The sequence below is a fragment of the Cervus elaphus genome, chromosome 32, assembly GCF_910594005.1.
Source record: "Cervus elaphus chromosome 32, mCerEla1.1, whole genome shotgun sequence".
Lineage (NCBI taxonomy): Eukaryota > Metazoa > Chordata > Mammalia > Artiodactyla > Cervidae > Cervus > Cervus elaphus.
This window is the reverse complement of record NC_057846.1, coordinates 40,924,588-40,946,640: the sequence shown is the minus strand read 5'-3', so window position 1 is coordinate 40,946,640 and position 22,053 is coordinate 40,924,588. Positions and strand designations below refer to the sequence as shown.

The window sequence follows — 22,053 nt, the reverse complement described above, 5'->3', positions numbered from 1 at the left end:
TGCCTCACCCACCCCACCTTTAGAATGAGGACAGTGATGCCTGCCAACTAGACCTGTCAGAATGAAATGAAAACCTAATGAGCCTGTAGGGAAGAAGAATCTTAAAAAAGAGTGGATACATGTATATATATATAAAACTGACTCGCTTTGCTATACACCTGAAACTAACACAACATTATAAATCAACTATACGCCAATAAAAGTTAAATACAAAATAAAAGTATAAGTCTGAGAGTGAGGCAAAGACAATAAAAACATTTTTCTAAATGTTACTGTTGGAAAAGGTCCTACAGTACTTGTATCCAAAACGCCTACAAACTATTATGCAATAAAATCATGTATTTATGTGTTAGTTGCTCAGTTGTGTCTGACCCTTTGCAACTCCATGGACTACATGTAGCCCACCAGGCTCCTCTGTCCATGGAATTTCCCAGGCAAGAATACTAGAGTGGGTAGCCATTCCCTTCTCCAGGGCATCTTCTCGACCCAGGGATCGAATCCAGGTCTCCTGTATTGCAGGTGGATTCTTTACGTCTGAGCCACCAGGGAAGCCCAAAATCATGCATATACTCAAAAAAAAAAAAAACAAAAACCCAAAGAACTCTTTAGAATGGTGCCTGGCACATAGTAATAAATGCTCACTCTACCATTTTACAGCTTACAAAAAGATCTAGCTTTTAGAGGGAACAGCTGTCTGGCCATTAACACAATGAAGGGCTAAAGCTAACAACTGAAGTACGATGTTCTGAACTATTGCTATGTCACAGCAAGTCTCTCCTTTTTTAGGCGTCTGCCAGCCAGCTGAAACCTCTGCTTCCAGGGAAAATGTAAAGAATCTTGAGCAGGGACCACAAGCTCTATCTGTAATCCAGGCTCAAAGAAGGCTCTAGCACAGTGCAGGGGGTCAGAGAGGCTCAGGAGGCTGGCCTGGGCAGGGTGGGAAGAGCCTCAGAGGTGGATCCCAGAGACCCCGGCAAGGAGGCCCGAGGCACAGCATCCCAGGGAACTGCAGGTTCTGGAACCACAGACAGCCGATCAGAGGGCAGCACAGAGCCAGGGAACTCCTGAGCACTGGCAACAGTCCAGATCTGAGACAGTGACCTGGTGGTCCTGGGGGATCCATCCACTCTCAGGGGAAGAGAGCTCGGCAGGATTCCCCCAGCACCTGAATTTTTTTTTTCCTTATTTGTTTTTAATTGGAGGATAATTGCTTTACAATGGTGTGTTGGTTTCCACTAAACAACAACATGAATCAGCTATACGTATACATATAGCCCCTCCCTCTTGAGCCTCCCTCCCACCCCGCCCAAGCACATGAATTTGGGTTGAGAACAGTCCTAGTAGAAAGCAAGAGCTAACCCCCTGAGCTAATAAGACAGGTGAGCAGGAGAAGATACACAAAGAGAGAAAAGGGGAAGGGTAAGACCCAGAGACCCCCAGCCCAGGGCTCAGCCCTGGCTTCTCAGAAGCCAAATCTACTGGCAACCAATATTTGATTCCAATCCCTCTCATGGTGGGGAGGCAGCACCTTAAATGCTACTTCCTTTCCCAGCGGACGAGTTGCCCCAGTCGTGGGCACCCGTGCAGAGCAATGCCAGGAAAATGATGCAGCAGAGCCCACAGGCAAACCCAAGACCAACATGTCCTAGGAGGCCAGCATTCCCAGTCCGTCCAGAATGGAAGAGACTGTGTGTGGGTTTCACTTCGCACGCTCAGCACTTTAAATGAACGACGCCCACAGAAGGGCTACCAGGGATGTGGGTGAACCACGGGGCTTCTATTTAGGGTTAAGTCTCCCTGAAAGGGGGTTCCCAGGTGCCTTATCGGTTAAGAATCTGCCTGCCAAGGCCAGAAGACACAGGTTTGATGCCTGGGTCAGGAAGATCCTCTGGAGGAGGAAATGGCAACCCACTGCAGTATTCTTGCCTGGGAAGCCCCATGGACAGAGGAGCCTGGCAGGTTAGAGTCCACGGGGCTGCAAAAGAGTCGGACACAGCTGAGTGAGCAACAACAATAACTTTCCCGGAGAAGGCAGCTGGTGGCAGTGACCTGAGTAGGTTGTCCATACCTAGAGCGTTTTCTCCCAGCCATCAGATCCGCAAGACACATGCCAAAAGTCTCTAGCGGGTGAGCCCCCGGATTTTTTGTACTTTCACATCTTACGGCACAGAGCCCTCCCCAACACTCAGCCTCTCCTCTTCCCAAGTCTCTGAACGAGAGCCAGCTCTCAGCCACACGCCCACCCCAGACTCCCACGCGGCCGTGACCCACGACCAGGTCCGGAGGCCATGCCAGGTTCTGGGGCCCCATCCCATCCAGGGCAGCAGGAAGGAAAGAGCCAAGAGCACTCACAGGGCCAGAAAAAAAAGACCTGAGATCCCCAGTCAGGAGCAGGGCAACTTTTTCCCAGACTAGTGATGACTCGAGGGATTCCAGGCACAGCGCTAAAGAGCCTCAGGCGCCGTCTCGGTGCCTGACCCCACGGAACCCTGAGCCAGGCACCCAGTTCCGCTGCCTGCTTGCCAAAGGCAGTGCCAGTGTGAGCCTCCGTTTCCCATCTGTGGCAAACTGGGTGGCCCCCAAAGTCACCTCCCACCCAGGATCCAAACAGGTCCAACCTTTGTCCAGTTCAGGGAACTAGGTCACACTCTCTGCCGGGGCGGGGCCCCAGACTGGAAGAGCAGGAGTGGCCACGAGACTCACTCCTGCCGAGAGGGAACAGGAAGCACTGTCCAGAGTCGGCCTCCAGCCCTGCCAGCCTCTGCTGGACTTCTGCAAGGGTTAAACTCCTGCATCCTTTCTCTTTTTTAACTGTAATTTAACTTAATTTAATAAAATTGTTTTTAATCTTTTGGCTGTACTGCACAGCATGCTAGATCTTAGTTCCCTGACCCGGGATCGAACCTGCACACCCTCTGGCATTGGTAGTTCGGAGTTTTAACCACTGGACCACAACTCAATGCTCTGTGGTGACCTAAATGGGAAGGAAATCCAAGAAAGAGGGGACATGTGCGTGTGTGGCTGATTCACTTTGCTGTACAAGAGAAGCCGAGAAAACACTGTAAAGCAGCTACGCTCTAACAGAAATTAACTTTTAAAAAAGAGCACATACACTCTCCGAAGCTCAACCTTCTCATCTGTAAAACAGGTGACAACAACACCTACTTCACTGTTGTGACAGACTCAGTTCACACTGGCTCACCGGAGTCAACTGTTACATTTCTGGAAATCTGCAAGCCAGCTGCAATGACAGCCATCATTAAAAACTAAACTATATAGAGTTATAAGTAAATAAAATACATTGAAATTTTTTAAAGTTACCAATGGTGAGAAAAGACACCAGATCCCCAAGGGGTAGGAGAGATGAGCTTCCTTTTCTACAATGTGGGGTGGCTTCTTGTACATGTATGTGCGTGTTGTGTGTGTGGATATTGTGTGTATGTGTGCTGTCTGTGTTGTGGGTGTTGTATGTGTATGTTGTGTGTGTTGCATGTGTATGTTGCATGTGTTGTGTGTGTTGTGTTATATGTGTATGTTGTGTGTGTTTATGTGTGTGGTGTGTGTATTACATGTGTATGTTGTGTGTTGTGTGTATTGAGTGTGTTGTATGTGTGTTTGTGTTGTGTGTTGTTTATTGTGTGTGTTGTGTTTGTATGTTGTGTGTGTTGTGTGTTGTGTGTGTTATATGTGTGTGTTGTGTGTATTGTGTGTGTTGTGTTTCTGTGTTGTATGTGTTGTGTGTATGGTGTGTGTATTGTGTTGTGTGTTGTGTTATATGTGTTGTATGTGTGTTGTGTGTATTGTGTGTTATGTGTGTTGTGTGTGTGTTGTGTGTTGTGTGTATTGTGTGTGTTATGTGTATGTGTTGTGTGTGTTGTGTGTTATGTGTATGGTGTGTGTTATATGTGTATGTTGTGTGTTGTGTTTATATGTTGTGTGTGTTGTGTTATGTTGTGTGTTATGTTGTATGTGTATTGTGTGTGTTATATGTGTATGTTGTGTGTTGTGTGTATTGTGTGCTGTGTGTTGTGTGTGTTGTGTTTGTGTGTTGTATGTGTTGTGTGTGTATTGTGTGTGTTGTGGTGTGTGTGTGGTGTGTGTTATATGTGTGGTGTGTGTGTTGTGTGTTACATGTGTGTTGTGTGTGTTGTGTGTATGTTGTGTGTGTTGTGGTGTGTGTGTTATATGTGTTGTTGTGTGTGTGTGTGTGTGTGTGTGTGTGTGTGTGTGTGTGTGTGTGTGGGATCTTTCCCCTCCCTTCCGACCAGTAGGTTGTACTGCCCGAGAGAGAGGACCCCCTGTAAGTGAGACCGGGCAGCTGCCTGTGCCCTCCCAGCCACCGCTCACCTGGGGGTTGTCCATGTACCAGAGCAGGTAGTTGGCCTGCGTGTCCAGAATAAAGTACCTCCGCAGAAACTTGCCGCTGTTCTCATTCTCCTCGATGTCCAAAAACCCACAGATTCGGTTCTGCCGATCCACATAAGGCATTCCTGGGCTCTGCTCACATCACCCTGCGTGGCGGGAGGGAGGGAGGGAGGGAGAGGCCGTGAGAAGGAGGGCGAAGCGGTGCCTCGCTCTGGCTGACTCACCTCTGCCAGCAGGGAGGCCAGCACCCCCTCCCACAGGCATCCTTCCCCGGGGCCCCGGACATCCCACCCCAACCAGACCCCGGAAATGTCCATCAACTCCGTTCCGCAGAGGGTCACCAAAATCCACTAACGTGTATTCAACTAACTTCCCTGAGGCTCCACTATGTGCCAGGCAGGGTGCGAAGCATCTTCACACTCCCGGAGAATGTAAGCCCAGACTCTGGGTCAGGGGCCTGGGTTCTATTCCCAGTTCTGGCCCCTTCCTGACTGTGTGGCCACAAACTGTTTTAACCTTTCCAGGCCTCACTTTCTGCCTCTGTAAAACAGGGATAATAATGGTACCTACACCTCCTAAGGTTTTGGTGAGAATTAAATGCTTGGCCAAAGAATTGATGCTTTTGGACTGTGGTGTTGGAGAAGACTCTTGAGAGTCCCTTGGACTGCAAGGAGATCCAACCAGCCCATCCTAAAGGAAATCAGTCCTGAATATTCATTGGAAGGACTGATGCTGAAGCTGAAACTCCAATACTTTGCCCACCTGACACAAAGAGCTGACTCATTTGAAAAGACCCTGATGCTGAGAAAGATTGAAGGCAGGAGGAGAAGGGGATGACAGAGGATGAGATGGTTGGATGGCATCACCGACTTGATGGGCATGAGTTTTAGCAAGCTTCGGGAATTGGTGATGGACAGGGAAGCCTGGCATGCCGCAGCCCGTGGGGTCGCAAAGAGTCGGACACAACTAAGTGACTGAACTGAACTGAAATGCTTGGCAGACATGAAGCATCGATAAACACTAGGCATTATTATCACTTTTCAGAAAAGCCTTGTAAAGTAGGTCATAACCCAATTTTATATGTAAAGAAAATATCACAGAAAGGACTCAATCCTCAGTCTCTTCAGTCCAACTCTTTCCAACCCTGTGAACTGTAGCCCGCCAGGCTGCTCTGTCCGTGGGATTCTCCAAGCAAGAAAACTGGAGTGGGTTGCCATGCCCTTCTCCAGGGGATCTTCCCAACCCAGGGATCAAACCCATGTCTCCGGCATCTCCTGCAATGCAGATGGATTCTTTACCGCGGCGCCACCAGCGAAGTCCAGAAAGGACTTAAGCTCCAGTACAAATACTTGGATAAACTCTGCTGGGAATTCAGGTGCAAAGAGCAGCCCCCAGAGCCCTCAGCCCCAGCCTCAATTCCTTCACTTCACTATTTCCCAGAAGCCACTTGCCATCAGAAGGGTGAGGGAGCAGAAGACACCCATCTGCAGAGACCGCCCCTGATTGCAGAACAGGCTCCAGCGATTTGAGACAAGCCGCATCCTGGGCCTCCCCAATCCTGGCTTCCTCCTGTCTGATTAGCTGAAGTAAAAGCCCCATTCTCTTCCCCAAGAGGATAAGAGCCCTCCAACAGGCAGGCACATCCCACCTGGGTGCACAACACACTGCAGAGGTGGGATTTGAAGCCCAGGGATTAGAAAACCCCATGAGACAGTCAGACTCTCGGGGACAGACACCACCCACCCCGGGTCCCGCCTGAATAGACCCAGAGAACAGACGTGGACACAGTAGGGGAAGGAGAGGGTGGGATGAATTGAGAAAATGGCATTGGCTCCAACAAAGCGAAATTCACCGCAACCCAAGCCCGCCATGGCCCCGAGCCTCTGACGAAGCTCGGCGGAGAGGCAGCTGGCTTCGGGCCGTGCCCTGCTGACCCTGGGTCAGCCTGTGAGCCGAGATGCCACACCCACAGGCCTCCGGGCCAAGAGGAAAGTCTCACAGGCAAAGACACGCATTCCCACAAGGTGAGGCGGATTCTAAGGATGTTGACGATAGCGTGATGGACTCTCTAAGGGGCCTTGTGGAGCTGAGAGGCTGCTCCAAGGAAAAAAATACTCCGCTCACACACCAAGATGCCAGGGGAGGGCGAATCCCGGATTCTAGGTAAGGTCAGGCAGAAATTGGGACGTGGGGCAGGCGATTCAGGCAGGAGGCAGACAGGTCAGGGATCTGGTGGTAACTCATTAAGTAATGATGGGGGGCAAAAAATGTAGTGGGCAGGGAAACGGGACAGAGATGAAACAGCACAGCTAGAAAAAGAGAGTAAAAGAAGAGGTAAAAAAGGGAGAGAAAAGTGGAAAAAGGAGGTCTTCCAAGATGGCACAGGAGCAGAGGGACACCAAGCGTGGGGGCGGGGGAGATACCCCCCTTCCCCGCACACAGTGCATCATGTGGTCTGAGGTCCCTGTGGGCAGCTTCCCAAACTAAGCCTCCACCCCAGCTTTAGTCTCACAACCGGCCCAGCAGTGAGTTCAGGAAAGAGAGATGAGATGGGCTATTTAAGCCAAGGGTTAGGAACGAACGCCACGGGAGCGATTTCAAGTCTTGCAGACACCAGGTCAAAGACGAGGGGGAGAGAGGTCAGAGGCTGGTTGGGGAGGAAGTGGATGGATCCTTGAGAAAGGATGGAGCTTCCCCCAGGGAATCAGGGGAACTCAGGAGTCCCAGGCAGAAAGGCTAGGTCAGCCCTGCAGTGAGGGTACACCCATCCCCCAGGAAAGCTCAGCAAACTCCCATGATGCCAGCCCGGCCACAGCGACAGACGTTCCGGGGGCTCCTGGGCTGTCCCACTCCTGGGACATCTCTAAGAGGAAGGGTATAAACTGCAGCGGATAACACAGTCGACCATTTCTGGGTGCAGCCATTAAGCTGGTAATACTGGCATCTGTCTTCACGCTTCCTTTCCAATATCCCCTCTTTAGCCAAGGGGATTAATCAGTGTCTTTTACCCAAGTCAGAGGCCAGAGAAGGCACTCTTTCCACCATCGACATTTGTGAACAGGGGGCTGCCCATTTGCATGGATCCAAGGGTGGGCTTTCCCGGTGGCTCAGTTGGCAAAGACTCTGCCCGCAATGCAGAAGACCCAGGTTCTATCCTTAGGTCGTGAAGATCCTCTGAAGAAGGGCATGGCAACCCACTCCAGTATTCTTGCCTGGAAAATCCCCATGGATAGAGGAGCCTGGCAGGCTACAGTCCATGGGGTCACAGAGTCCAGCATCACTGAGCGACTAACTTTCACTTTTTTCAAGGGAGGAAGAGGACTCACAGGGACCAAAAGGCAAGTTAATAAAAGGAAGAATTTTGGTTACATATCTCCTGAGTGTGGTTCTAGCCCGGTGCGGGGGGGTGGGGGGGAAGCTGCTCAGATGTCCTGAGAAGCAGCTGAGTCACACAGCTCATCATCCTGTGGGAGGTGGGAGGGGTGGGGGCACGCAGAATGAGCGGCAGGAGAACCAAGCATCACACAGAAATGTGGTTAGATCGACCCACGCAGAAGCGGCACGCAAACCTGAGGTCCTGAGCCTGGTCCTCTGACAGCGCATCTTCGTCCCAGCAGCTGCTAAGATTTGGTACAGGGTGCCGGCCGCCCCCGGCTCCAAATCCCCTCTCCCTACCTCTTCAGCCTGCCTCCATCATCAACCAAGTCTCCGGGGGCTGCTCCCCTTTTTCCCACAGAGGCCCCTCAAAGACAATTCACTCTGCCCCCAGCCCCCCACACCCCAGCCATCTGGCCTGGAGGGGAGAAAGAGCCCCCAGCCCATAAAGGGGGCAGGACTTGATGAAACATGCACATACTGTCACCCCTTCGAAACATCCTTTCCAGCTCTCATGATGCTCCTCAGGGGTAACAGTCTAGCCTGTCCTGTAAACTCTTTGTTTTAACCAAGTTCCCTTAAGTAAAAATACAGGGTAAACCGTGACCCTGGGGGCTGAGTCCCAGTAATTGCCCCCCCACACACCACATCCCGGGACCCTCACCCAGACAGTGACTCTGGTCCCATCTCTTGGGACAACATGGCAAGTGTTCTTGTTGTAGGGTCAGACCACCAGAGAGCATTCTCTCAGGCCAGCCCCTCCACCTTCAATACCAAGACCACCTAGCAAGGAGTTCAACACACAGAGGACAAACTTTGCAAGAAGGGACCTCGGTCCACCCCATTCAGTACCCTCTCTTTCCAAAGCATGCCAACCTCCCTAGCGTTTTTTCATTTTTAGTGCAAAACTCACAATATAACAATGCTGGCATTAAAAAAAAAAAAATCACTCCAGCCAATCATTTACAGTTTTGCATGCTTTTTCATGCCCCTGTCCACATAATCAACCTTCTTAAAACTTTCAATTATATCATAAACATGTTCCATGTTCCTGCCCAGTCTTTATAATCAGTGTTTTTAATGGTTGCATAACATCACTGGACTGGACTTACTATAATTTACTTAAACCATGTCTCCATGATTAGACAGTTAGATGATATCCAATTTTTCTAATGCTAAAATTCATGTTTTTATACTTTGTTTCTTCTTTTGCATACGGATACCACATAAATTCCAAGTCATAATAAGACTAGATCATAGGTTATGATCTTTTATAACTCTTGAGACCCATTACAAAATTGCTTTCTAAAATTATTTCATCTGTTTACACTGCAGCCAGCAACATATTGTTACATTGCTATAATCCTACATACACTGAATGTTCTTATTATTTTCAACTGTGGCTAGTTTAAATATATAATGACGCCCAGGGAGGCAGCACATTTTCTCATGTTAGCTTCCTGCTTCATCTTCCTTCCTAGACTTTGCTTAGTGCAAATCAAAATTATGTGTGCACACAATCAATTTCTCTTCCTCTCTCTCCCTTCCACATAGACACACACACACACGTCAAACAAAACCAAAACATGGCTTCACATAATCCAAGTAAGAAAATAGTGGTTCATAATGAAAAGTAAAAGAGGCAAGTTTTACATGATCTAGATGTCTTGTAAGTTCCCAAGTATATGCTGTAGATGAAAATATGTTAAATATTTAATTCATGATAAAAGTGTAACTTTTAGAAAGAAAGGGACTTTGCATGGAGTTTGCCTACTGATCAGCAGCAGAAAATGAGTTAAATGCCAACCTGGCCAAACCCGAGATTTCTGGCCAACACCTGCCCACTGATGAGATAAAGATCAGGAGAAGCAGTCAACAGCTGCCCACCTTCCAATGAGATGAGGGCATCAGGCGATACCCCTGTCCCAAATATCACTTCACTGCTCCTTCCAGGACATTGGGCTCCTTCACAGGAGGAGATTCAAGCCAATAAAATCGTCCCCTAGGAATTGAGGCAACTGACATCTTTATCAGGCTCATTAATACATAACAGATAACCTGGGACTTCTCTGGTGGCCCAGACTCCGCACTCCCAATGCAGGAGTCCTGGGTTTGATCCCTGATCAGGAAACCAGAGGACAGGTGCTGCAACTAACACCTGACACGGCCAAATAAATATATATACTTTTTAATTAAAAAATACTTACACATATAATAGATCTATATATATTATATCACTGGGACCAAGACCCCAAGAAAGTAAACCATGTCCCAGCAGAAGACTGATGCACCAGCGGGGAAGAAAAGTAAGACGGCTGCAGCCTGAAACACATGACATCTACTTGAAGACACTGCCTAGAATTTTTACACGCCCGGGACAGGAGTGGCAACCTTTCTGGAAAGTAACTTGGCAACACGGAACAAGACAGCTAAAAATGTGCAGTTTATACCCTCTGACCCCAATAATTCCACTTCCAGCATTCCATCCAAGTAAATAAACAAAGATGCAAATACAGATTAAAATAAAAAGATAGCAACTGCAACTGAATTTATAATGACAAAAAGTTGGAAATACCCTGAGCATTCCAATGATTAAGGAATAAGAAGTGACAGGATATTCACATAAAGGATATGCTGCACATAAGGAAATGCTGCACAATCTTTTAAAAAACTATGTTTTCACATAATTTTAAATAAATTAGGAAAAAACTCACCATAAGTTTTAAGATACAATAACACAATTTAGAATATGAACCCAAGGCCTCTAAATATTGTTTTTATATTTCTGCATTTGGATAGAAAAAGACTGACATCCAGACACTAAAATATGAGCAGCTATTATTCATAGGTCACGGGCAAACTTTATCTACATCTGTATATTTTTCATATTTTCCAAATTTTTCTACAGGAAATGCATGTTACTTTATTTAGCAGGGAGGAAAGCTATTTAACTCCACACACACCCCCATCCCCAGGGTAGAAGTTTTGAAGCTGAGAAAAAATTTCTCAATTCTCCAGAGTCCATAAAGTAGCAAAACCGTGCTTAAATTATAGCTCTCTTGGGACTTCTTGGTGTTTCAAAGTCTTAAATCTAATAAAGCCTGATTCCACCCATCACTACTACTCAAAACCTTGGTACCTACCCAGAGGGCTTTGGCGCCCTCCAACCTAGTTGGGGTTCTCACTTCCTATTGCAACCTCCTTGAAGAGAGGCTCTTTCTTTCCCTTCTGGGTTTGGTTCTTTGCTCTCTGGTCTTCATAAAAGGAGCCCCTGTCCCGGGGGTCAGCTGAAGATTCACAGCCAAGCGGGTGCCTCGCTCCTGCTGCAGCTTCACCCTCTGCGACGCAGCCCGCCAAGTGCTCTGGGGAAGGGAAGCAGGGACCCCCAACAAAGACCCCACCACCACCACCACCCCCCCACCCCCGGCAGTGGAATTTTCCTTCTTGAAATCTGGGAGACGGGACTGACGCGTTTAAATTAAACGTCAAGACGAATGAAAAGATGGACAAACAGTTTTTTAAAGAAAAGCTAAAGAGCTATTAATTCATAAAAGCTCTGGCTGACTGTATTGGATGTCTTATTTTTAAGATCACGAATGTGGGTTTGAAGATACAGAAAAAAAAAAATAGAGGGAAATAAGGGAAACTCATCTGCCTGATTGTTCTGATACTTCAAACGACAGAAGTGATAACAGATAAAGCCTTAAATGGTACTGGTTCCAGGATGAAATAATCCACTATAATCTCCTACAGTTCAGAACTGAAAAAAAAAAAAAAACATTTATCCATTTGTACACTTGGAGATTCTTCTTTCATGCGATTTGGTGTTAGCAGGACAGGGAATTCCAAGGATTCTGCTTCAGAAAAAAAGTCAGGAAGGTGTTTCTTGACATGGAGGGGTAGGGCACGCAGTGAATATATGTGCTATCTTGTCACCCTCCAGGGTGGAAGCTGGGGACAGCAGCATCGGTGGTGAACGAGAGGGACACCGCAGGAAATTGCTAAACTTCTACAGGAGAAAGTGAATCGGGAAATGACATCAGAGGTCTCAGCAAGGGCTGTAATGAGCAGACAGGAACTGGGGTGTGGAGTTAGAAAACGCTGGGCCAGGCGATCAGAGAGGTCGCCTGTGCTTCAATCCTCCAGCCTATGTCAGGGTGCATTGTGGAGGGCCCAGCAATGCTCAGGGGCTCAGGAAAAACACAACGGCAATAAGAACAACAATACAAGCATCGTCTATTTGGCAACCCAGCCCTGAGACTCGGCCAAAGATTCCAACTTTGAAAGTGTGGGAACATCTATTTCCTATGGTTATAATATCACTGCATTCTGAAACTGTCATAAGAGCACATTCCAAATAGTCTGAGGCTGGAGAATAATGTGCAAGAGAAGGGAATGTCCTGAGAACACGTTCCCAGCGGAAGAGCAGGCTGAGGAATGCAGACATCCACAGGAATGGGGAGGGGAGGAAAAGGTACCCAGTCCCCAGCGGGCCCAAGAACCCTGAATGGAGGCAAGAAACACCAGAGGAAAGTTTTCAGGGGGCAAAAATTGCTGGGGAAAACGCAGGAATGACTGAATACTGATACTGAAAATGACAAATATTTTACATACTCACGATCTCTCTGAACAACAGCCTCATCGCTGTTCAGAGAAAATGTGGTTGCTGGATGGAGCTGGCAGGAAGCAAAGGTCTGCCTTTGACTCAAGGTTCCTGACCCCAGGGAATTCACAGCACTGGAAGCAGCCATGGTGTGTGTGGGGGGGGGGGGGGTGGAATAAATAACCTATAAAAACTGAGATCTCCCACTTTCAGAATGTGAAAGTCCCCAGTTAGAAGATTCAACAGTTCAGTTTCTCTGTAGGGATTCCTAATGGTAGCAGCAAAGAGAGCATCCTTATTTCTCCTAAGCACTAGCCTTTTGCAAGGTGCTGGGAGAGTATAAACAGTCTAAGCCTGCTAGTCTAAATGCCTTGGGCTCTGTCCCTGGAAGCAGGGAAGGAGGAGGGGCTGGGTGTGGCCCAGAGGATGTGCGGAGGACAGCGATCAGTCGGTTAGAGTGCATCTGATGAAACTCTGGCAAGAAGAGGGCGTGCTGACTTCACCAACGTGCTGGAGTAAAGGGAAAGACCATGGGTTTCAGAGCCAGACAGACTCGACTAAACTTTCCGGAGCCTATTTCCTCATGTGCAAAATGGAGAGAACTGCTGTGCCTACTTCAAAGGCTGCCGTGTGGATTAAACGAAATGTGTGAAAAGTGCTTAACAGGAGGTCTGGTAAAGACGAAGCACTGGGTAAATGTGTGTGGGGGGGAGGTGGGGGTGGGTAGGGCTGGGGTGCCTAACAAGTAGTATATGACTTCCATCACTCGTTTAAACAGGACGGACAGCTGCCAGACTGTCTCCACCCCTCCAATATCAGTAAGCAAATCCCACTGGGAAAGCAGTGACACTGGAATCTCTCACAAGGATTCAAATGAGCTGTCGTAACTCACCCATCTCCTCAGAGAACCATCATATTTCTCACCTTAAATTTCTCAAAGAAGTTATTGAAAAAAGTGCAAGAGATCCATGGGATCCATATGGGCCAGGCCACCCAGCAGGTTCACAGAACCAGGCCTGCAATCAGGTGCCAGGAAAGGGACTCTGGAGCCACCTCCTGCTCAGCCCAGGGCGGGGATCAGAGATGCTCTCTGCAAGTGGACGGCCAAACGGGGTCCGCACTGATGGGAGAGCGAGCCCTCACCTCTGCCCTTTAACCATCGTGTGTCTCAAGGAGAAGGGGACCTCACTTCCCACCCTCTTTATCTCAGCTGGCCAGCCTCTAAGGGCACAAAGGTCCAGACCTGAAAGCCTCCTGCTGCCCTGGGCAGTGTTGGAAGCTCCAGTCCCAGCAGGCGTGGATCTTTCCCCCAGGGGAGAGAACCTAATTCAGTCTTTAATCTTCTGCAAGTCAATTCAATCAGTGGGGGTCAAGGGTAAAGAAAAGGCTTCCAGGAGAGAGAGAAGTTATAAAGCCCAAAAGGGTGGATGGTTTTACCAGCAGGGACCAGGGGAGGGGAGAGCAGAGCACCCCAAGTAATCGGAGTCTTCCAGTTACTGTTCAACCGCACCAACCACCAGCCTACATAGACCCATCCCTCCTATCCCATCGCCCCGCCCTGGCCAATTCCCTGGCTCAGTGATGGGCTTGTATCAGACAGAGCTAGCAGTCTTCTCTTGCTGTCACATGACAATATTTGCTCTGCTCTCTTCCTTTCCAAAGCCTAACGGACTGGACCACTGGAGTCCTCTGCAGCTCACCAAGATGCACGGAAAACTGAAAGTAAGGCAGCCCCAAGTGCTCACTCAGGCTGATGCTGAAGCTCCAACACTGTGGCCACCTGATGCAAAGAGCCGACTCATTGGTAAAGACCCTGATGCCGGAAAAGACTAAAGGCAGGAGGTGAAGGGGATGACAGAGGATGAGATGGTTGGATGACATCACTGATGCGATGAACATGAGTTTGAGAAAACTCTGGGAGACAGTGAAGGACAGGGAAGCCTGGTGTGCTGCAGTCCATGGGGTTGCAAAGAGTCAGACACGACTGAGCAACAACAGCTGCTCGTGGTGGAGGAGGGAAGAAGCAGGGAAAAGCATCGCTCCAGCACCCAGACCATCTTTTCCAAACTCCAGGACTATGTCAGCCAGAATAAGCAGTGCCACAGTTTCAAGGAAGCCGAAGAGATATTTACTGCACTGGGGCCACAGTAACATCCAATTTGAGGGGCATCACCCACCGGTCCACCTGTCCCACGAAGAAGATGGGAGATTCAGAAAGCGCCAGCTGAATGCACATCCGAAAACCATGGCCCTGCTGATCTGGGCTCCTTAGTGACCCAGTACTTACAGCAAATATCAGGCAAGCCAGCAGGCAGGCTGCTCAGAGGGGCTTGGGTGATATTGCTGAGGCTTCGCCCTTCTCGTTTTTTGCAGAATCTCTCCATAAGCAGGTACCAACCAAAAGCAGCATATCTCCAGTATTTATTTTAACCTCGGGGGGAAATACTGAGCTGAGAACAGTTCAGCACACTATGATGACATGACGGGATTTGCAGGCCCCACTTCCTTATACAGAAGAGAGAAGCAAGCACCAATGGCAAAAGAAAAGAAGGGTTGCAGACTCTCCACCAAAGGGCAGGTGGTTTTTCAATCCACACCCAGGTGATCACCCACCCACCTGTGAAGTGTGCGAGTCTCCCATCAGTAGGAGTGCCACACACACTTGTCAAAAGCGGGGCTGAGAACTTTTCCTGGTGGTCCAGAGGTTAAGAATCCACCTGTCAATGCAAGGGACACGGGTTCAATCCCTGGGCCGGAAAGATCCCACAGGCTGTGGGCCAACCGCGCGCCACAACTACTGAGCCTGTGCGCTAGATGCTCCGCAAGAAGGGAAGTCACCGCAATGAGAAGCCCATGCACCACACCCAGCAATGAAGACCCAGTGCAGCCAAAAATAAATAAAATATTTTAAAAATAAATAAAGTATCAGCTATATGCTGTCCATATGAGACTTAATTGAAAAAAAAAAAAAACAGCAGGGCTTACAAAGAGGGCAAAGGGCACTTAGGTCCAAAGGCAACATCCGAGATAAATCCTCACAAACCCGCCTGAACCAGTCCGAGGCACTTTCACACTGCGCTCTCCTCTTCCATTTGGATCGGGCAAACAATTCCTGTGCTTGCAGTCAGTCACTCATTCATTCAACAAACATTTACTTAGCACCTAGCAGATGTCATACACCAGGCTGGCACAGAGTCTAGACTACAAGCTACGGCCAAAGTCACTTGCATTCAAGTGGCACACAACACATAATGCTAATATCTGAAAAAGGATGAAGATTTTTTTTAAAAGCCTCTGGCTTCTTGGGTTTCCCTGGTAGCTCAGTAATAAAGATTCTGCCTGCCAATACAGGAGACATGGGTTCGATCCCAGGTCGGGGAAGATCCCACATGCCACGGAGCAAGTAAGACCCTGTACCACAACCGCTGAGCCTCTGCTCTAGAGCCTGGTAACTGCAACTACTGAAGCCCCTGCACCCTAGAGCCAGGACTCCCCAACAAGAGGGGCCACCGAAATGGGAAGCCCACTAGAAGAGTAGTCCCTCCCCCCCAACCTCCCCCATTGCAACCAGAGGCAAGCCCTGGAAGCCAGGAAGACCCAGCACAACCAAACATTAATTCCAAAAGTTAATTAATTAGAAAAAATTTTTAAAAAGCCTCTGGCTTCTCAAAGCATGCTGGATCTCTATTTTCACAATCGGCACTCTGTTCTAAGTACCAGTGGACGTCCTCTGGCCTCTTCAGGTGGTAAGCCCCCTGAAGACAGAGGCTATCTTTTGTTCAGCACTGTCTTTGGTGCCTTAATTACCAAAAAAATACCCATTGAATGTAACTGAAATAGAAAACACTTCTACTCTTCCCAGATCTTTGGCCTTACTATTTCGGAAGATTCTGCCCCCCAAGACAGAGAAATGATGAAGCTTCAGAAAGGAGGAAAGGCGGGGCCGGGCGGGGGGGTGGTGGTGGGGGTGGGGGGGAGGTGACTTACTTAGATATATTGAACACAACCGGAGTACAACGCTGGAACTTCAGCCCAAGCGCACCCAGCCCTCGGCGGCCCGCGGCGCCCCTCCCCCTCCCCCTTCCTCCTGGAGCCACAGCTGGCGTCCCGGTAGAAGGCCCCGTCCCCTCCCCCTGCTCCGCTGTTTGCTCTCCTCCGAAAATCCCCATTTGGAGTCCTAAAGAAAGACAGGGGGGTGGGAGGGGTACGAGAGGAGTTAGAAGGGGAAGATGCGCCGAGTAGGAAGGAAACCTCCCCGCGAGGGGCTGGGGGCAGGGCTGGCCTGGGGAGGGGATGTGACCGCCTCAAGCGAGCTGGCCCGGCCGCGCCTCCTCTCTGGACGTGTCTGCACACTTTTCGTTCCTACACTGCCTCTCTTCTCCCTTTCCTTTTTTTTTTTTTTTTTTTTTAATTCGATGCATTAACAGTCTTTAGAACTGGAGCAGAAGAGGGAAGCGTGTAAGGTGGAGGGGAAGAAGTTGATGAGACAGCCAGCCAGATCCCCTTGCGTGCTTTCCCCAATCTGGCACCCCACCTGCATTTTAGGGCAGTTTCCTTCAAGTCACCCCAGTGCCCGCAGTTCCAGAGGCCCGAGGGGGCTCGAACTGGGACCACTGGGCAGAGGGGGATCTCCCTGGGGAGCGTTCTAGGCCTGCCAAGGAATAAGGCTAACAGGGGAAGAGAAAGATGCGTCTCCGAGGCCCCATCCGTGCCCCGGGGGACTTGCCTGGACGCCGTCCGCTCGCCTCCCCTACCCGCAGCCCCGGCAGTCGTTGCAGGGCGGCCACCCCAGCGCCAGAACCCGCCGAGAAGTTTCGCCGCTGCAAACGTGAGAAATCGCAGCTCGGCAGAACACCCGCCCCCACCCAGTCGGCGGCCCCACCCCCGCAGCCCGACCCCTGGCGGCGGCGACCTTGACCACCCCGGACGCTCCAGAGGGCCGAGGCGGGGGGGGGGGGGGGGGGGGGCTGCCCTGCGGGCTCCCCGGGGGCCATCGGAGGCGGCCAGCGGCGGTGGCGACCCGCCCAGGGGTCCCGGGTCTGCAGGCGGGCAGCCCCCCACCCGCCGCCCGGCCTCCCTGCCGGCCCCGGCGGCGCCCGCCCCGGCCCGCGCTGGCGCCCCACTTACCCCGCCGCGCAGGGCCGGGGCTCGGGCAGGGTGCGCGCGTTACATCCGGCTGGAAGCGCCTCTCCCGCCCGCCGGGCCGTCGCTCTCGGGGGGACGGAGGGGACGAGGGGTGGTCTCTGTCGCCGCCAAACTCTCGGGGGCCTCTGGCTCCTCCTGCTCTTCTCCCCCCGAGCCCTCACCCACTCCTTCTCTCTCGTCTCTCGGCTCTTTTTTCCGGGTTAATTACGTTTCGCATTAAAGCAAAACCCAGCCCCGGATGTGAGTACAAAGCTCCGCCGAGCCCGCCGGCGGAGGAGAGGGGTGCCGGGGCGGCCGGGGGGCGCGGCCGGGGGCGCGGACCTCGCGGGGGCGGGGAGCCCGGGGGCGGCCCCCAAGGCTGGGTGCGGGGAGCACCTCCCCACCCCGCCCTCGCCGGCGGGGGGCGGCCGCGCAGGTGGGACGCGGGCTGGGAAGCCCTCCTGGCGGAGGGAGGCCCTGCCTCGGACTCCGGGCCCTGGCAGCAGGTGTCCGAGTGGGAAGGGGGCCCGGGGATGAGAGCATCCTTGGGGGAGGGAGGTGAGCCGGCGCGCGGGCTCACTCGACTCCATTTCTTCTTCCCCAACCCCTTCCTCCAGAGACTTCAGCCGGTCCTCCCTCGGACCCCGAGTCTTTAGCCATCTGGGACCGCGGGGCTGAGGTTTAGGGTTAGGGTCGAAGCAAGTTATCTCAGCTCTCCCGGGTTGTCACGAATGAGCCCCAGGGCCCGCTGGGGTCGCAGGTTCTAAGGGTGCATAGGGAATTTTTTCCGAGCGTGGCGCCTAGACGCCCTCCCAGCCCTCGGAGCTGGAGTTTGCTCTGGAGGGGGTCGGGAGCGGGGGAATGGGAAACCCGAAAGCAGGTGTGAAGTCCTATTGCCGAGAGGGACCGAAGAGAACCTAAGGGCGCCGGCGCAGCCTCTGCCTCATCTCGTTCGATCCACGCGGCCACCCTATGGGTATCAATCCCCTCCACGATGAGGAAACCGAGAGTCAGAGACGTTAAGTAACTTGCCCCGGGTCCCACGGCTACCAATGGCAGGTCTGTCAGGTTCTGACGCCAGCCTCGCACCAAGAAGACAGATAATTGAAATGTACGCGTGGTCAGACGCCTAACATTCGAAACCCAGAAATGCGGTGGATTCACCTCGGGATGGAGGACCTGGAGCTGCGATTTCTGGGGATTCGGATGCAGTTGCAGTTGATGAGGTCAGAGTCCTAATTGCAAGGCTTTGACTGAGGGGAGGGCCTAAGAAGACGTCGAGGCTCAAAGGCTGGCTGGGCGGGATTGCAGGAAAGGCTGGTCCCTGACCCAGAGATGCAGGGGAAAGACAGACTGTTAAAAAGTCTCCGGGACCTGGGGCAGCAAAGCTTGGAGAAAGGGGGGCCCCAGCCAGATGAACCAGGAGGCAGACAGGACCAGGCAGAGTACACGCCCCGAAAACACCGGTGATGAAACCACACAAGTTTCCTCTTCCATTTTGATTGCCAAAGCAAAAATGAGCCTCCTCGCTCTCTCAGGTGTGAAAAAAGACTGTTTGCTTTAGACCATTTGCTCTGAATGAGGAAGGAAAGAGGGACACAAGAGAAAGAGCATTTCCTTTGAAATAAATACATCAACATAATTTTTTTTCTGCTCATGAAGATTTTTGCTACTCACATACATTTCAGGCAGAGGGTTTACTCCACAACCAGATGGCTTGGGTTTGAATCCCAGCTCTGGAGCTTATTAGCTTTGATCTCAGAGCAAAGTGACAACCTTTCCTGGTCTTATTTTCTACATCTGGATGCTTGCAAAGAATAAATGAATTAACATTTGTAGAATGTTTGGATTACTGAGGAACGTAAGGTAGGTGCTATGAAAATATTTTTTTAATCTAAAAATTAGATTATGATTTTCAGCGTGAAAAGGAACAAAATTCCTTCCAACTCCCAGCAAATCCGACTGGAACGGACAGTTTCCAGTGGGAGCAATGAGGGAAAAGTCTCAGGTTCCATGTTATGGTTCATATTAAAACCCATAACACTCTAGTCCCCCAGGGAGCTTGCCTGAGTCACTCATTCACAGAGCCGCAAATATTTCCTGAGCACTACTGTATTGGATGCCTGGGAGGCAAAGTTCACTGAGAGGATGCAAGTGTCACTCAGAGGCTGAGGCAGCCTTGTATCCTTCCTGGAAGGGCCATGAAAATGGCTCACGGTGAGAAAGTACCACCGCAGGTGCTGGTTCATTTGCGAGGGGGTCCTTGGAAGGAGGTGGATTTTGAAATAGGCCTGAGAAGACCGGTGCCGTTCGACTCGTGTTGGACTGGGAGAAGGGTCACTGGTACACTTCCAATGATGCGTATCCTTCACTGGGAAGCCCCGTTTACTGCCAGACTTGTCCCTGGCCAGGACCTGGCCCCAGTTAGACTACAGTTTCTTCTCTGACTTCTGTATTTCCGGTGCTTCCTCAGAAGACCCCCATCCCCTTCTGCCATAGAGGTGAAGACGGTCAATTGACTCTGAGCCCCGCTGTGGTCCATTGACCATCTCTTCTCTGACACATTTTGAAAATATTTCCATTGACTGATTTTATGCTTTTTTTTTTTTTAAGTGCAATAAACAGCCCAGACATCTGAAAATGTGACTGCCTGTGGGGAAAGGAATGTCAAAAAGGGCCTTTCACAGCAGCTATTTCACTCCCCTGTTGTGTCAGCGCAAATGAGGTTCAACAATTTGCTCAAGGTTTTGCAGCTGGTTAGTGGCAGAGATGTTTCTGGAACCCAGGGTGGAGAATCTTAGTATTGATACAGGAAACTTCCCATGACAATGGAGACTCCTGGTCCAGAACCTAAGAGTTTATCTTTTTTTTTTTTTTTTTTATTTTGTTAAACCTAAGAGTTTAAATGGAGTCTTATGCTCCAGCCATTTATGCACTTTCTATTCATTTTCAGTGTTCACGGCTGGGTTACCAGGTGCCCCAACAACCTTCAGTCCTGAGCCAGGCCACCCTCCAGGGAAGTGCATTGTTCTCTGTCCTTAAAGACACGTTATATAAGGTACCAGGCTGCAGCTGGGGCCAGTGAGTTCTGTTGGGGAAGGTGTGGGACTGAAGAGGCCAAGGTCAGTGGTTGATCCTGGTTCAGACTGGTTCATTTTGCACAAAGATAAATTGCTCCAAGGCCATTGCACTTCTAACGCTAGCTGTTCATTTTGTAGAGTTGCTGTTGGTTTCAGTAGCCAAGTACCATCCATTTCTTGAAAGATTACTCAAACTACTATTGTTCTATTCAGTCCTGTTCATTTAGCGAACAATTATCTGAACCTATTAACCATTGTTTCCTCCCATATATCATGTGCTCAGTCACGTCTGACTCCTTGCGACCCTTTAGGCTTGTAGCTCCCCAGGGTGCGCTGTCCATGGGATTTCCCAGGCAAGAATACTGGAGTAGGTTGCCATTTCCTCCTCCAGGGGATCTTCCCGACCCAGGGATCAAATCCAGTGTCTCCTGCACCTCCTGCACTGCAGGCAGGGTCTTTACCCAATGAACCATCAGGGAAGCCTCCCATGTATTTTGCACTTACTTATTTTCCAGGTACTTACTAAATGCTAATTGCTTTACACGTATTGTCTTATTTAAGTCTTACAACACAAGGAGTTAGGTACAACTATTTCCCCATTTTATAGATGACATGACTAAAACATAGGGACCAAGCCCAGTCACAAACCTGTCCAGTCGGATGCCAGAGCCAGCCCTCTTAACCACTGAGTTTGTGAAGGATACATACAGGAAGACATAAAACAAGACATTTTCCCTACACATATTTGATAATTATCATCATTTAGAATATCCATTCCATTTCAGCAAGCAATTTCATGTCCAGAAGATTTGTCCTACAGAAAGTCATCTGTAGATATAGATAACATATATGGAATGTATGTTTATGTGTATATATGGAGTATGTGCTCAGTCGAGGCCGACTCTTTGCGACCCCGTGGACTGTAGCCCACCAGGCTTCTCTGTCCGTGGGATTTTCCAGGCAAGAACACTGGAGTGAGTTGCCGTTTCCTTCTCCAGGGGATCTTCCCGACCCAGGGATTGAACCCAAGTCTCCTGTGTCTCCTGCATCGCAGGCAGATTCTTCACCACTGTGCCACCTGGGAAGCCAAGGAGAGATGTAGATCTCCCTCCCTTGGGTTGTCCACCAACTCCCGTCACAGTGTCGTCCACAGATGGAGAGGGGGCCGGCTGGCAGAGTCAGAACAGAGCAGGCAGCTCCAGGGTCCACAGGAAATTCAGTTTTACCTACCACAGCAAGGGTGACCCAAGGCTCCGCTGGGGTAATGAGAATGGATCAAGTGGGACCCTTCGCCAGGCAGGCACTCAGGCCTCATCAGTTCGGTGTGTGAGCTCTCTCATCCAGCTTATTCACAATGAACTGGGGCTGTACAGGGTTGCCTCTCCGGCGTCCCCCAGTATGACGCTGAGGACATTCTTGCTTCCAGTGCCCTCCTTTATGACAAAAAGCACATTGGTTCAGGCCCAGGCAGCTTCTTGATGGTCTGTCCAGCTTTCTCAGTCTTTC

At 50.3% G+C, this 22,053-nt stretch overlaps 1 protein-coding gene across 3 annotated transcripts in view; it reads right to left on the bottom strand.

Moving 5' to 3' along the window:
• The window catches only part of PLEKHA2 (pleckstrin homology domain containing A2), a 65,178-nt gene extending 47,439 nt beyond the window's left edge, over positions 1–17,739 (bottom strand). The window contains exons 1-2 of one of the 3 annotated variants that reach the window (XM_043893534.1): positions 17,471–17,739; positions 4,348–4,511 (exon numbers count right to left, since the gene is read on the bottom strand). In XM_043893534.1, coding sequence (XP_043749469.1) covers positions 4,348–4,488 — 141 coding nt within the window. In that variant the 5' untranslated portion in view covers positions 4,489–4,511; positions 17,471–17,739. Of the gene's footprint in view, positions 1–4,347; positions 4,512–16,330; positions 16,353–17,069; positions 17,220–17,470 lie in introns of those variants that run through there. The other 2 variants (XM_043893535.1, XM_043893536.1) reach the window with 2 other exon arrangements.
• Between the last annotated feature and the right edge of the window lie 4,314 nt (positions 17,740–22,053).